This window comes from Mercenaria mercenaria, chromosome 12 (genome assembly GCF_021730395.1).
Source record: "Mercenaria mercenaria strain notata chromosome 12, MADL_Memer_1, whole genome shotgun sequence".
In the NCBI taxonomy this organism is placed as follows: Eukaryota; Metazoa; Mollusca; class Bivalvia; order Venerida; family Veneridae; genus Mercenaria; species Mercenaria mercenaria.
The window spans coordinates 81,453,992-81,469,196 of NC_069372.1; the positions used below are offsets into that span (position 1 = coordinate 81,453,992).

Genomic DNA, 15,205 nt, shown 5'->3' on the forward strand with positions numbered 1-15,205 from the left:
TATTAAGACTGGTAAAGGATGCCGCCAAGGCAAAAATCATAAATGAAGTCTCAGATTTCATGGAAAATTCACATTTTTTTGGAAAGTGGGTCATGTTTGGAGTAATATATAAACACAACAACACATTATTTTTCAAAGTTATTTACTTTTAATTGAAGCATGGTGCTTACTTGTTACGGACAGCATATGTATCAATGTAGAATTAGTAATGTATAATATGGCTAAATTCGGTGCCATTTACATACATTAGTGAACCAAGCCCTTTCTTTCAAATTAATTCTGTTGTTCAGAGTAATAGCTGGTGATTTCATTTCAGTTTTAGAAAGATTAAGGATGCAGTCTTCTAAACACTGAAACACAACTTGTATGGGCATAATATCTTGGTTCCTTTCAAAAACTGGCCAGATCCCATCATGGGTTCCAGAGTTATGTCCCCTTAAAGGACCATTATTTACCATTTTTGGGTTGTGAACATGATCGAGACCACATCTTGTGATCAGCATTAATCAGACATGCACAAAACTTGTATTGGTATAATATTTTGGTTCCTTTTGAAAACTGGCAAGATACCATCATGGGTTACAGAGTTATAGACCCTTTAAGTGCCAAATTTGGCTATTTTTGGCTTGGGAACATGATAGAGACAACATTTTGCAATCAGCTATCATCAGACTTGCACAAAACTTGTATTGGCATAGTATCTCAGTTTTGAAAACTGGCCAGATCTCGTCATAAGTTTCAGAGTTATGGCCCCTTAAAGGTCCAAAATTTCCTATTTTGCCTTTTGCAGTCATATAGAGACTTCATTTATGGTTGGATTTAATACAAACTTGCAAAATATCTTCAACAACAATAAATCTTGGATTCCGTGGTGAATCTGTCAGATCCAATCATAGGTTCTGGAGTTACGGCCCCTGATTGACCCCTGAAAGAGCCAAAATTTGATAATTTTTTACCTTGAACACTATAGAAGTGTCATTTTATGTTTGATTTTAAATGGAAAAGCAATGTTGTTCTTATGTTAATTTCATCTGCTGGGATTTCTTAAATCATTTAACAAAGTGAAGAATTTTCAAAATTGGGGTAAAAATGAGAAAGTTATGAGCATTTAAATATTTGGTCAAATTGGTGGCCATTTTGTTTCCATGGCAACAAAAAACAAAATGGCAGATTTATCGTATATCTAAATGCAAATTTGAACTGTATATACTTATTTCTACAGAATAATTTCTCTGCTTTTTTCAGCTATAATGGAAGAAATTATCGTGCTTTACACCTTACACTCAAAAAACATGAAAAATAACTGCCATATCTTTTTCAGTAGTGGTCCGATTTTAAAAATTCTTCCAGCGTTATGAAAGGCTTGAGGACGGCTTTCATATAAAATCAACTTATTTTCAGGTTTTACTTACCCTTTAATCATTCTTACACACAACTGAAGTCACAATAAGATCTCTGTTCCTTACGAAAACTGGCTAGATTCCATTATGGGTTCTAGAGTTACTGCCCCTGAATGTGGCAAAATTTTCTGTTTTGGCCCTTTCAGACATAAAGAGGTTTCATTTATGCTTTGATTTTATACAACCTTGCACAGAATGATTATCATGATGATCTCTAGGCCTGGATTCAAACTGGGTCATGTCTGGTAAAAAACTAGGTCATCAGATCAGATCAAAGGAAAAGTTTGTTAACAACCTAGAAGCCACATTTATGACCCTATCTTCTTGAAACTTGGTCAGAATGTTTATCTTCATGATATCTAGGCCAGGTTTGAAACTGGGTTATATGGGGTCAGAAAGTAGGTCATAAGGTCAAATCAAAGGAAAAACTTGTTAACATTCATCAGGCCACATTTATGATCCTATCTTCATGCAATTTGGTCAGAATGTTTATCTTGATGATTCTTAGGCCAAGTTTGAAACTTGGTCATATGGGGTCAAAAAAAGGTCGCCCAGTCAAATCAAAGGAAAAGCTTGCTAACACTCCTGTTCATTTGATGTGCATGAAACTTGGTCAGAATGTTTGTCTGCATGGAATATCGTAGGAATTTTTATCTAGGTCATGTGGGGGTCAAAAACTAGGTCACCAGGTCAAATCAAAGAAAAAGCTTGTTTACATTAATTTGGTCAGAATGTTTGTTCTCATGAATTCTTGGACAATTTTCAAATCTGGGTCATGTTGGGTCAAAAACTAGGTCACTAGGTCAGATCATAGGACAAGCTTGTAAACACTCGCCACTTTTTTTATCAATCTTCCTGAAACTTTGTCAGAATGTTTGTTTTCATGAAATTTTGGACAAGTTCATGGGTGATGTGGGGGATAAAATAGGTAACTAGGTCAAATCAAAGAAAACGCTTGTTTACACTCAAGAGGCCAGGTTTTTTGGTCCAATCTTAATGAAAATTGGTCAGAATATTTGTCTCCATGAAATCACATGGTAAAATACGTTTCCACTGTTACGATGTGTTACACAGGTGAGCGACCTAGGGCCATCTTGGTACTCTAGTTTTAAAATAGAGCCTTTAAATTTGGATGACATGTACAGTTTAACACACCGATGTTAAAACTGACTTTCAGCAACCATGAATGTGACCCACTAACTTACTTTCTTAATATTTTAGCATCAGTTTGATATTTGAAACATGTAGCTCATATTACTTAGGTGAGCAATCCAGGGTCATCATGACTCTCTTGTTTAATATGTAAAACTATATCTGTAAACTATTAGTGTTTTTTACACCAGGTATTAAACTTTCCTTGAATGTGTTTCAGGGATCAGGTGATGCCACTCCAGGGTCTATGAAGAGGGCTGGCTCAGTTGACCCACCAGGCAAGGTGAAAAAGGCTAGATACTCTTCTGGTGCCTTAGGAAGCCCAGGTCCAGCCATTAAGTGGACAGAGAGTGGTAAACCTATAGTGAAACAGTACTGTGATGGGGTTGTGAATTTCCTGCTGAAGGTAGCCTGCCAGGTAACATAGATTGTGTTATATTACCTGAAGGCAGCCTGCCTGGTAACATAGTTCGTGATATATTACCTGAAGGCAGCCTGCTAGGTAACATAGATTGTGTTATATTACCTGAAGGCAGCCTGCCAGGTAACATGGTTCGTGATATATATTACTTGAAGGCAGCCTGCCAGGTAACATAGTTCTTGATATATATTACCTGAAGGTAGCCTGCCAGGTAACATAGTTCTTGATAAATATTACCTGAAGATAGCCTGCCAGGTAACATAGTTCTTGATATATTACCTGAAGGTAGCCTGCCAGGTAACATAGTTCTTGATATATATTACCTGAAGGTAGCCTGCCAGGTAACATAGTTTGTGATATATATTACCTGAAGGTAGCCTGCCAGGTAACATAGTTTGTGATATATATTACCTGAAGGTAGCCTGCCAGGTAACATAGTTTGTGATATATATTACCTGACGGTAGCCTGCCAGGTAACATAGTTTAAGATATATATTACCTTAAGGTAGCCTGCCAGGTAACATAGTTTGTGATATATATTACCTGAAGGTAGCCTGCCAGGTAACATAGTTTAAGATATAATACCTGAAGGGTTGCTCCTTGGATGATCTTCTTTTATAACATTTCAAAGAATAAATTCCAAACTGAACTCTGGTTGCCATGGCAAATGAAAGGAAAAACTTTAAAAATCTTCTTTTCCGAAACCACAGGTCCTAGGGCTTTGATATTTAGTATGTAGCATCATCCAGTGGTACTCTACCAAGATTTTAAGTCAAGTCAAATATGGTCCCGTCCTTGGGGTCATCTTGTTGTACCCCCCGATAACAAAGTTGTAAGGGGGGGTATACTGGTTTCAGGTTGTCTGTCTGTCCGTCTGTCTGTCTGTCTGTCCGTCTGGTCGTCTGTCCGTAGACGCAATCTTGTGCGCACCATCTCTCCTTATCCCCTTGACAGAATTTAATGAAACTTCACACAAGTGATCAGTACCAACAGTAGTTGTGCATGGGGCATGTTAGGTTCTTTTAGAAAAAAAATTTGCAGAGTTATGGGACTTTGTTTTTTTGTTACTATACTATATACATAGACACAATCTTGTGCACACCATCTCCCCTCATTCCCTGGACACAATTTAATGAAACTTCACACAAGTGATCAGTACCGACAGTAGTTGTGCATGGGGCATGTTAGGTTCTTTTAGAAAAAATTTTTGCAGAGTTATGGGACTTTGTTTTTTGTTACTATACTATATACATAGACACAATCTTGTGCGCAGCATCTCTCCTCATCCCCTTGACACAATTTAATGAAACTTCACACAAGTGATCAGTAACAACAGTAGTTGTGCATGGGGCATGTTAGGTTCTTTCAGAAATTTTTTTTCCAGAGTTATGGGACTTTGTTTTTTTGTTACTATACTATAGACATAGACACAATCTTGTTGGCACCATCTCTCCTCATCCCCTTGACACAATTTAATGAAACTTCACACAACTGATCAGTAACAACAGTAGTTGTGCATGGGGCATGTTAGGTTCTTTCAGCGACAAAAATTGCAGAGTTATGGGACTTTGTTTCTTGTTAACATACTATGTACATACAGTCTGCATATGCAATCTTGTGCATGCCTAATCTACCAAACCCTTGCACACAATTTAATGAAACTTCACACAAGTGATCAGTACCAACCCTAGTTATGCATGGGGCATGTTACATTCTTTTAGATAAATATTCTGCATAGTTATGGGACTTTGTTTTTTGTTACTATACTGTATACATACAGTCTATATACATACAGTCCACATAATTATGTAGTCTTGTGTGTGTCAAATTGCAATGTACTGTGTCAGTGCATGCGGGGGGTACATTCATCACCTTTATTGATAGCTCTAGTTTACATAGACTTATAAGGCCAGAGAAAATAAATGTTTAGATTCTCATCCGAATTTTGAGAAAAAATGGGGCGGGTGGGCACTTTTTATGCCCCTGGCATCTACTGATGCGGGAGGCATATAGTGATCGTCCTGTCCGCCCTTTGTTCCGTTCGTTCGTTCGTTCGTCCGTTCGCCCGTCCGTACGAGGTTAACCAAATGGGACCGTTTCTTCTAGCATCAATACCCATTGCTAGAATGACTTGATACTAATACAGATGTAACCTGTGACCATTCCTCATCTTCAAACATCACCTGATCTCAGTTTGACCTTGACCTTGACCTCATTTTGGACTTAGGTTGCTTTATATGGGTCATCTCTTGGTTAACCAAATGGGACCGTTTCATCTAGCATTAATACGGCTAACAAGAATGAGTTGATACTAATACAGATGTAACCTGTGACCATTCCTCATCTTCAAACATCACCTGACCTCAGTTTGACCTTGGCCTTGTTTTGGACTTAGGTTGCTTTGTATCGACAAGGATGCCGCCGGGGGAATCAAGCGTTTATTGAAAGCACCTCCTTGTTATTTTTTATTTTTAGCTCATCTGATTTTTTGAAAAAAAAAATGATGAGTTATTGTCATCACTTGAGCGGTTGACGGCGTCGGCGTCTGCGTCGGCGTTGCCTGGTTAAGTTTTATGTTTAGGTCAGCTTTTCTCCTAAACTATCAAAGCTATTGCTTTGAAACTTGGAATACTTGTTCACCATCATAAGCTGACCCTGTATAGCAAGAAACATAACTCCATCTTGCTTTTTGCAAGATTTATGGCCCCTTTTGTACTTAGAAAATATCAGATTTCTTGGTTAAGTTTTATGTTTAGGTCAACTTTTCTCCTAAACTATCAAAGCTATTGCTTTGAAACTTGGAATACTTGTTCACCATCATAAGCAGACCCTGTACATCAAGAACCATAACTCCATCTTGCTTTTTGCAAGAATTATTGCCCCTTTTGGACTTAGAAAATCAGTTTTCTTGGTTAAGTTTTATGTTTAGGTCAGCTTTTATCCTAAACTATCAAAGCTGTTGCTTTAAAACTTGCAACACTTGTTCACCATCATAAGCTAACCCTGAACAGCAAGAAACATAACTCCATCCTGCTTTTTGCAATATTTATGGCCCCTTTTGGGCTTAGAAAATATCAGATTTCTTGGTTAAGTTTTATGTTTAGGTCAACTTTTTCTCTTAAACTATCAAAGCTATTGCTTTGAAACTTGCAACACTTGTTCACCATCATAAGCTGACCCTGTATAGCAAGCAACATAACTCCATCCTGCTTTTTGAAATAATTATTGCCCCTTTTGGACTTAGAAAATCATTTTCTTGGTTGAGTATTATGTTTAAGTCAACTTTTCTCATAAACTATCAAAGCTATTGCTTTAAAACTTGCAACAGTTTTTCACCATCATAAGTGGACACTGTACATCAAGAAACATAATTCTATCCTGCTTTTTGCAAGAATGATGGCCCTTTTTAGACTTAGAAAATCGTGGGTAGGACAATATTTCTAGTACACAAAAGAAATCAGATGAGCGACAGCATCCGCAAGGCGGTGCTCTTGTGTAATTTGGAAATATGGGAGTCTGGAGGTCAATTTGACAAATTATATTTAAAATATCACTGTATTGATATTTTAGTGTATGTTGCTGTGTCTTTGAAATCTATTATTGTTAAACTCATTTTGAAATACATATGTTTATAAAAAAAAAAGAATTTCATGTCATAAACTTTTATCTTATTTATAATGTGATAGTAAATCATTTTGACTGAAGGTTGATTGTATCCTGTAGATCTACAAATAATTAAATCTACAACAATGGCAAATCAATATTTGTCTGTTCAGTGTATTTGCAAATTCAAAATATTTAGTTCTGTCAAAGTACAACAACGACCTGTAAAGAAAACAATCAATCTGTCATTCCTGCTGAGCATGTGCTAAAAGCTATATACCCCTGTAACCAATAATGATGCTATTGACTTTTGAGCTTAAAGTATAAAATACGAGGAATGTAGTAGTTTACAACTGAAAAAAATTTCAGATGTTTCTTAATTAGATGCACTTGCATACATAACATATTTTTATCCTATTTCCAGATCTATGAAACAAATAGCCAGTTAGTTCAGTATTCTTTGCACGTGAAAATGGCATGTCAGGCTTCCCCACGAAGGCAAATGTTCCTGTTAAACACAATTGAAATATTGAAATCCAGACAACAGATACTTATTTATAATCAATAAAAAGCAATAACAATCAAATCAGGATAAGAAAATACATTGGCTTTACCTTTTTAGCTCAACTATTCAAAGAAAATGTAGAGCTATAATAATAATTGCACTTGCCCCGGCGTCGGCATTGGTTAAAGTTTTTGATAAAGTCAAATATCTTTGTTACTATCAAAGCTATTGACTTGAAACTTAAAATAGGTATTTACTATCAAAGTCTACACCAGGAGAAACAATCCCCATAACTCTGATTTGAATTTTGACAGAATTATGCCCCTTTTAAACTTAGAATTTAAAAAAAAAATTTTGATAAAGTCAAATGTCTCTGTTACTATTAAAGCTTTTGACTTGAAACTCAAAATAATTATTTTCTATCAAAGTCTACACCAGGAGACACAATTCCCATAATTTTGTTTGAATTTTGACAGAATTATGCCCCTTTTTAACTTAGAATTTTTAAAAAAAAATTTTGACGAAGTCAGTTGTCTCTGTTACTATTAAAGCTTTTGACTTGAAACTCAAAATAGTTATTTTATATCAAAGTCTACACCAGGAGACACAATTCCCATAACTCTGATTTTAATTTTGACAGAATTATGTCCCTTTTTAACTTGGAATTTTTCTTACTGGCAAAGCTCTAATTCAGAGTCAAGCACTGAGAAAAGTCGAGCGCGCTGTCATACGGACAGCTCTTGTTCTAAAAGTTTTTGAAACGAAAGTAGGTTGCCAGAAGGTCTGCTAGTCATGTGAATTGCCGATATTTTATGATCATTTCTCTTAATTTATTATGATAAGAGGTAATGTAATGGTAAATTTTAATATCAGATACTGTCAAATGCTGTTAAATTGTCTTTGCATCACCACAGTATGTCAAACATTTTCTTTAAACTCGAGAATTATGCAATGTTTATGCAAGTGTGCTGGTATCCGGATATAAAATTTTGGATATCCGAATTTTGACTAATAAAAAATTTCGAGGCGGGGGTTTCAGATAGGGGCGGGCGGGGATGAGAATCTAAAAACTAATTTTCTAATACCTAAAGGAAAATCTTTGAAAATCTTCTTGTCCAAAACAACAGGTCCTAGAGCTTTGATATTTGGTATGTAACAGCATCTAGTGGTCCTCTACCAAGATTATTCAAATTATCCCCTTAGGGTCAAATACGGCCCCGCCCTGGGGGTCACATGGTTTATATAGACTTGTATAGAGAAAAACTTTGAAAATCTTCTTATCTAAAACCACAGGGCCTAGGGCTTTGATATTTGGTATGTAGTATCAACTAGTGGGCCTCTACAAAGACTGTTCAAATTATATCACTGGGGTCAAATATGGCCCCGCTATAGGGGTCAGTAGTTTATATTGACTTGTACAGGGAAAAAACTTTGAAAATCTTTTTGTCCTAAACCACAAGGCCTAGGGCTTTGATATTTTGTATGTAGCATCATCTAATGGTCCTGTACCAAGGTTGTTCAAATTATAGAGGGAAAACTTTGAAAATCTTGTACAAAACCACATGGCCTAGAGCTTTGATATTTGGTATGTAGCATTGTGTAGTAGTCTTTTACCAAGATTGCTCAAATTATCGCCTTGGGTTAAGACTGGCCCCATCCAGGGGGAAAATAACAAAACAAAGCATAAACACATAGTTACTTATTGCCTACCTGTATTTATTTAGTAGAAATTTTAACTGTTCTAGCAAGCAACTCAGGTGAGCGATATAGGGCAGGGGTGTGGAAATCCCAATATTTTTCACTTGTCCACAGACAAATGAGACTTAAAAATCTACTTGTCCGCAGTCAAAACTTACTTGCCCGGATTTTCAACATTTTAGCATGCAAATAATTCTTTATTTTGGACAATAATCTACAAGTAGTAACAAAAGCAAACATAATAAAGTGTAATACTGTAGCTGTTTCAAAAATTAAGCTTTCGACACTTTAGGTTGTGTTCGTCTGCGTGGCCATCGGACATTTAACAGAAATATCTGGAAGACTGCCCATCATGCCATGTGAAATCATGTGAGAAAGCATGAAACATTCTGACTGTTACAGTTAGAAAACATGATACTTCCGGACTCATAGTAGCGAGCTCTTTGTGCTTTTTTGTTGGCAGACGAGGTCGTAACAACGAGTTTGTCCAAAACTTTGTGATAATTGTTTACGTTTCCGGTTTCTATTTGCCGAGTTCGTGACATGGAACCAATCAAAACGCAGAAAAAGAGATGCTAAATTTAGACGCAGTATGGTTTTTCCCAAAACTGAAGAAATCAAGAGGCCCTTGGCAGGTGAAACATCCGTTTTGTATGTCAAATTATTTTATTAACTGCGTAAACTTGAAGCACTGTTCAGCGTTTCTGAATTATTTTTTCCTTCTTTCATTTCAAACCAGAAAATTTGTGCTTGTCCACGGACAAACGGAATGCAAAAACTCACTTGTCCGCCATCAAAAAGTCCCGAGTCGGACAAGTCAGACATAGGAATTCCACACCCCTGTAGGGCCATCATGGCCCTATTATTCGTTACATTTTTTCTTATTCGAAATATATCACAAATAATTTAGAACTTCATTTGTACTGCACAAAATTACAAGGATATTTAGTTATGGAATATCAAATATTGTATGGGGCCCCCATGTTCAAGTGGTAAAGGCCACTGATTATTTGCCCCTCTAGTTCAATACATTGCTTGGTGTGAAGAATTTTTCATTTGTTGAAGCCATCCATTGGATCTACCCAGGTGCTCGCCTGTGCCTGTAATGATGGATGGACTGATACCTTATGTTTTCCTCCACCATCAAATTCTGAATTGCCACCTTATGACTTAAACTTTTGTTGATGTGGCGTAAAACCCAACAAAGTAATTCAACAATATAATACTGCTGATAGGGAAATTGCTCTCGAGTATGATATGCATTATATTAAATATTTAATTTCTGATTTAATATTGAAGATAACTCATGCAGCTATTTGTTATAAGCAGTAATATCTTATTCAGGTGAGTGAGGTAGCAGGCTTGCCGGGAGAGGTGCTGTGGAGGAGATGTGTGGCACTGTTGAAAATGGCCTTGAGACAGGATGTATGGCTTGGTTTGATAAGCTGTAGAAAGTCAGCAGCCAGATTTCAACAACATATGTACAGCCTTAGACTTATTGTGCTTCCTTCTAACTATACTGGTAAGTTAACATTTACCCAGCTGTTATGAACTTGTCTTTGAACAATACCATGCTAAAACTGTTAAAAGGGTGCTTACCAAAAAGATACTGACAGAATGGCAAACAGTGCAGATCGTGATCAGACTGCAGAATCAATTGTGTCCAGTGTGATATGGGTTAAAAATGACTAAAGCTTTTCTGTTTGGGAAATTTTGTTCTGTCTTGTTTGATTGCTTGGAGTACTGCATACATGTGATATGTCCCCGATGGTCCGGGATTGTCCCGGATATAACATACTTGTCCCGGTGTCCCGTACAATCTTGAAATGTCCCGGAAAAATAAAAATACTTGAAAAAATAAAAATAATCCCCCCAAAACTTTTTAGCTTACCTGAGCCAAAGGCTCATGGTGAGCTTTTGTGACTGCTCAATGTCTGTCGCCTGTGGTCGGTCGTCCATCGTCCGTCGTCTGTCGGCCGTCCGTCAACATTTTCTAAAAAAATCTTTTTGAAAACCAATGGGCAGAATTACACCAAAACTTCACAGGAATGATCCTTGGGTGGTCCCCTTTCAAAATTGTTCAATGAATAAAATTCTATGCAGAACTCTGGTTGCCATGGCAACTGAAATGAAAAACTTTAAAAATCTTCTTGTCCAAAACCGCAAGGCGTAGAGCCTTGATATTTGGCATGTGACATCATCTTATGGTCCTCTATCAAGATTGTTCAAATTGTGCCCCTGGGGTGAAAAGAGGCCCCGCCCTGGGAGTCACAAGATTTACATAGACATATAGTAAAAAAAATTAAAATCTTCTTGTCTAAAACTACATGACCTAGGCCTTTGATATTTTGTATGTAGCATTGCCTTGTGGTCCTCTACCAAAATTGTTCAAATTATGCCCCTTGGTTGAATAGAGGCCCTGCCCAGGGGGTCTCATGTTTTACATAGACTTATATAGGAAAAAAACTTTAAAAATCTTCTTGCCTGAAACTGCAAGGCCTAGACTTTTGATATTAAGTATGTTGCCTTTCCTAGTGTTTCTCTACCAAAATTGTTCAAGTATGGCTTTAGGGTGGAAAGAGGCCCTGCCCTGGGGGTACCAAGTTTAAAATAGACTTATATAGGAAAAAAATTAAAGATCTTCTTGTCTGAAAGTTCAAGGCCGAGGCATTTGATATTTGGTTTGTAACATTGCCTGGTTGATCTCTAACAAGTTTGTTCAAATTATGCCCCCTAGGGGTGAAATAATAATAATAATAATAACTTTATTTATAGAGGAAGGCACAGTTGGGGCTTGCCCAATCTTCCCTGTGGTCCTCTTTCAAACATAATTTACAAACAATATACACAAACAATATACATGACACAGAATATACAAAGACAAATTAAATTCTATAATAGATCTAAAAGTAGAAGATAGCAATAAAATGAACATCATAGTTTCAACAATCAAACAGTATGTACAAGGACAAAATTTACTAGAGGGGTAATACTTAGATACAGAATTTGAGTAACTTCAGAAAATTTGTATTCCAAAAGACATAGATAATAGATTTTCATTCATAATTAAGTTATAGATTTTGCTTTTATGTGTTATCTGAATCAGATCTGTTATTAAGCCTCTGTTTATACTCTAGATAATTCTTTTTAAAACTGTTTACACTACCTGAGTGTTTTATTTGTTCCGGAAGAGAGTTCCAAAGTTTTGATCCTGTATATGCAAAGGATTTTCGTAAAATTTCAAGGTTAGGTTTGGGTACATATAAACTGTTTTGATTGCTAGATCGTAAGGACTTACTATGAAATTCGGATACATAGGTGAAATTGTTTTGTAGATAAGAGGGTGCAATATTGTGAACAACCTTGTACATCAATATTGATTTTTTGTATTCTACTCTTCCAGTTTAGTATCTTAAAAAGCTTTGCTGAAGGTGTTTCTATTGTTTCATCTAAAATAAGTCTTGTTGCTCTTTTTTGAAAGGACATAAGTTTATTGGTTTGCTCTTGATTACAATTGCCCAAAACAGTACAGCAGTAGTCTAAGTGGGGGAGAATATATGAGTTATAGAATAGTTTACGCATGGGTATTGACAAGTAATATTTGATTCTTCCAAGTAAGTAAAGTAATGAGTTGCATTTTTTCAGAATATTCTCCACTTGATTTACCCAGGACAGTGTACTGTCAATTTGTACCCCTAACAACTTTTCTTGTTTAGAAATCTCTATATTTTCATTATTTAAGTGGAACATGAATTTGGTTGCATCAATATTCTTTTGTCTGTTATGGGATGTCATTATCATAGCTTTAGTTTTAGTTGCATTTAATTTCATTGCATTTGAAGAACACCAGGTATATATTTATGTCTCCCCCAGGAGACATATTGTTTTTGCCCTGTCCGTCCGTCCGTCCTTCCGTCCGTCGGTCCGTACGTCACACTTCATTTCCGAGCAATAACTGTAGAACCATTTGACCTAGAACCTTCAAACTTCATAGGATTGTAGGGCTGCTGGAGTAGACGACCCCTATTGTTTTTGGGGTCACTCCGTCAAAGGTCAAAGTCACAGGGGCCGGAACATTGAAAACCATTTCCGATCAATAACTAGAAAACCACTTGACCCAGAATGTTGAAACTTCATAGGATGATTGGCCATGAAGAGTAGATGACCCCTATTGATTTTGGGGTCACTCCGTCAAAGGTCAAGGTCACGGGGGCCTGAACATTGAAAACCATTTCCGATCAATAACTAGAGAACCACTTGACCCAGAATGTTGAGACTTCATAGGATGATTTGTCATGAAGAGTAGATGACCCCTATTGATTTTGGGGTCACTCCGTCAAAGGTCAAGGTCACAGGGGCCTGAACATTGAAAACCATTTCCGATCAATAGCTAGAGAACCACTTGACCCAGAATGTTGAAACTTCATAGGATGATTGGTCATAAAGAGTAGATGACCCCTATTGATTTTGGAGTCACTCCATCAAAGGTCAAGGTCACAGGGGCCTGAACATGGAAAACCATTTCCGATCAATAACTAGAGAACCACTTGACCCAGAATGTTGAAACTTGATAGGATGATTGTACATGCAAAGTAGATGACCCCTATCAATTTTGGGGTCACTCCATTAAAGGTCAAGGTCACAGGGGCCTGACCATTGAAAACCATTTCCGGTCAGTAACTTGAGAACCACTTAACCCAGATTGTTGAAACTTTATAGGATGATTGGTCATGCAGAGTAGATGACCCCTAACGATTTTGGGGTCACTCTGTGAAAGGTCAAGGTCACAGGGGCCTGAACATGGAAAACCATTTCCGGTCAGTAACTTGAGAACCACTTGACCCAGAATGATGAAACTTCATAGGATGATTGGTCATGCAGAGTAGATGACCCCTAACGATTTTAGGGTCACTCTGTTAAAGGTCAAGGCCACAGGGGCCTGAACATGGAAAACCATTTCCAATCAATAACTTGAAAACCTCTCGACCCAGAATGTTGAAACTTCATAGGATGATTGTTCATGCAGAGTAAATGACCCCTATTGTTTTTGGGGTCACTCCGTTAAAGGTCAAGGTCACAGGGGCCTGAACATTGATAACCAGTTCAATCAATAACTTGAGAACCACTTGACCCAGAATGTTGAAACTTCATAGGATGATTGAACATGCAGAGTAGATGACCCCTATTGATTTTGGGGTCAGTCTATTAAAGGTCAAGGTCACAGTGGCCTGTTCATGTAAAATCATTTTTTGGAAATAACTTGAGAACCACTTGACCTACAATGTTGAAACTTAATAGGATGATTGGACATGCAGAGTAGATGACCCCTTTTTATTTTGAGGTCACTTGGTCAAAGGTCAAGGTCACAGGAGCCTGAACGGTGACTTGAGAACCACTAGGCCAAGAGTGTTGAAATTTAGCGGGATGACTGGACATGCCAAGTAGATAATCCCTATTGCAGCCAACCATCAGTGTCTCTTTGACTTTCGCTCCTGACCTCTATTGACTTCTTGCCTATAGGACTTTGCATTGGGGGAGACATGCGCTTTTTTACAAAAGCATTTTCTAGTTCTTCTTGATCTTCATTTAGTGCATTTACTACATGTGAGATAGACTTAGAACTGTATGTAAGGGATGAATCATCAGCAAACATATTTGTTGTAGAGTATTGAGTTGATAAAGGCATATCATTTATAAAGATGATAAACAGTAAAGGTCCAAGGACAGATCCCTGAGGAACTCCGCATGTTACTGGTTTCTCTTCAGATAGTGAGTTTGCCATTTTGACTTTTTGAGTTCTGTCTGTTAGGTAGGAGGTTAACCATTTTATTGTATCTTTATGAAATTTGTAAGCTGTTAACTTTTTATGCCCCCACTTTGGGGGGGGGGGGGGGGCATATAGATTTGCCCTTGTCCGTCCCTCCTTCCGTCCGTACGTCCGTCTGTCCGTCAGTCCTTCCGAGAATGTTGTGTCGCGCCTAGCTCCAAAAGTATTTGACGTAGAGTCACAAAACTTTACAGGAATTTGTAGTTGCGCACCTGGGGTTTCGCGTCCGGATTCATTCAGTCATGTAGAAGTTACGGCCCCTGACTTTGTAAAAATTGGTCATTTTAGTGTTGTGTCGCGCCTAGCTCCAAAAGTATATGACTTAGAGTCACAAAACTTTACAGGAATGTTGGTCAGCATGTGTAGTTGTGCACCTGGGGTTTCGCGTCCGGATTCATCCAGTCATGTAGGAGTTATGGCCCCTGACTTAGTAAAAAATTGGTCATTTTAATGTTGTGTCGTGCATAGCTCCAAAAGTATTTGACCTAGAGTCACCAAAGTTTACAGGAATGTTGGTCAGCATGTGCAGTTGTGCACCTGGGGTTTCGCGTCCTGATTCATTCAGTCTTGTAGGAGTTATAGCCCCTGACTTAGTTAAA

The 15,205-nt window shown here is 37.5% G+C and overlaps 1 protein-coding gene across 1 annotated transcript in view; it reads left to right on the forward strand.

The window, feature by feature from the left end:
- Positions 1–1,250: 1,250 nt before the first annotated feature.
- LOC123522807 (transformation/transcription domain-associated protein-like) overlaps positions 1,251–15,205 on the forward strand; it is a 45,994-nt gene continuing 32,039 nt past the window's right edge. Inside the window, exons 1-3 of the mRNA XM_053520670.1 lie at positions 1,251–1,265; positions 2,773–2,970; positions 10,124–10,301. Coding sequence (XP_053376645.1) covers positions 1,251–1,265; positions 2,773–2,970; positions 10,124–10,301 — 391 coding nt within the window. The remainder of the gene's footprint in view (positions 1,266–2,772; positions 2,971–10,123; positions 10,302–15,205) is intronic.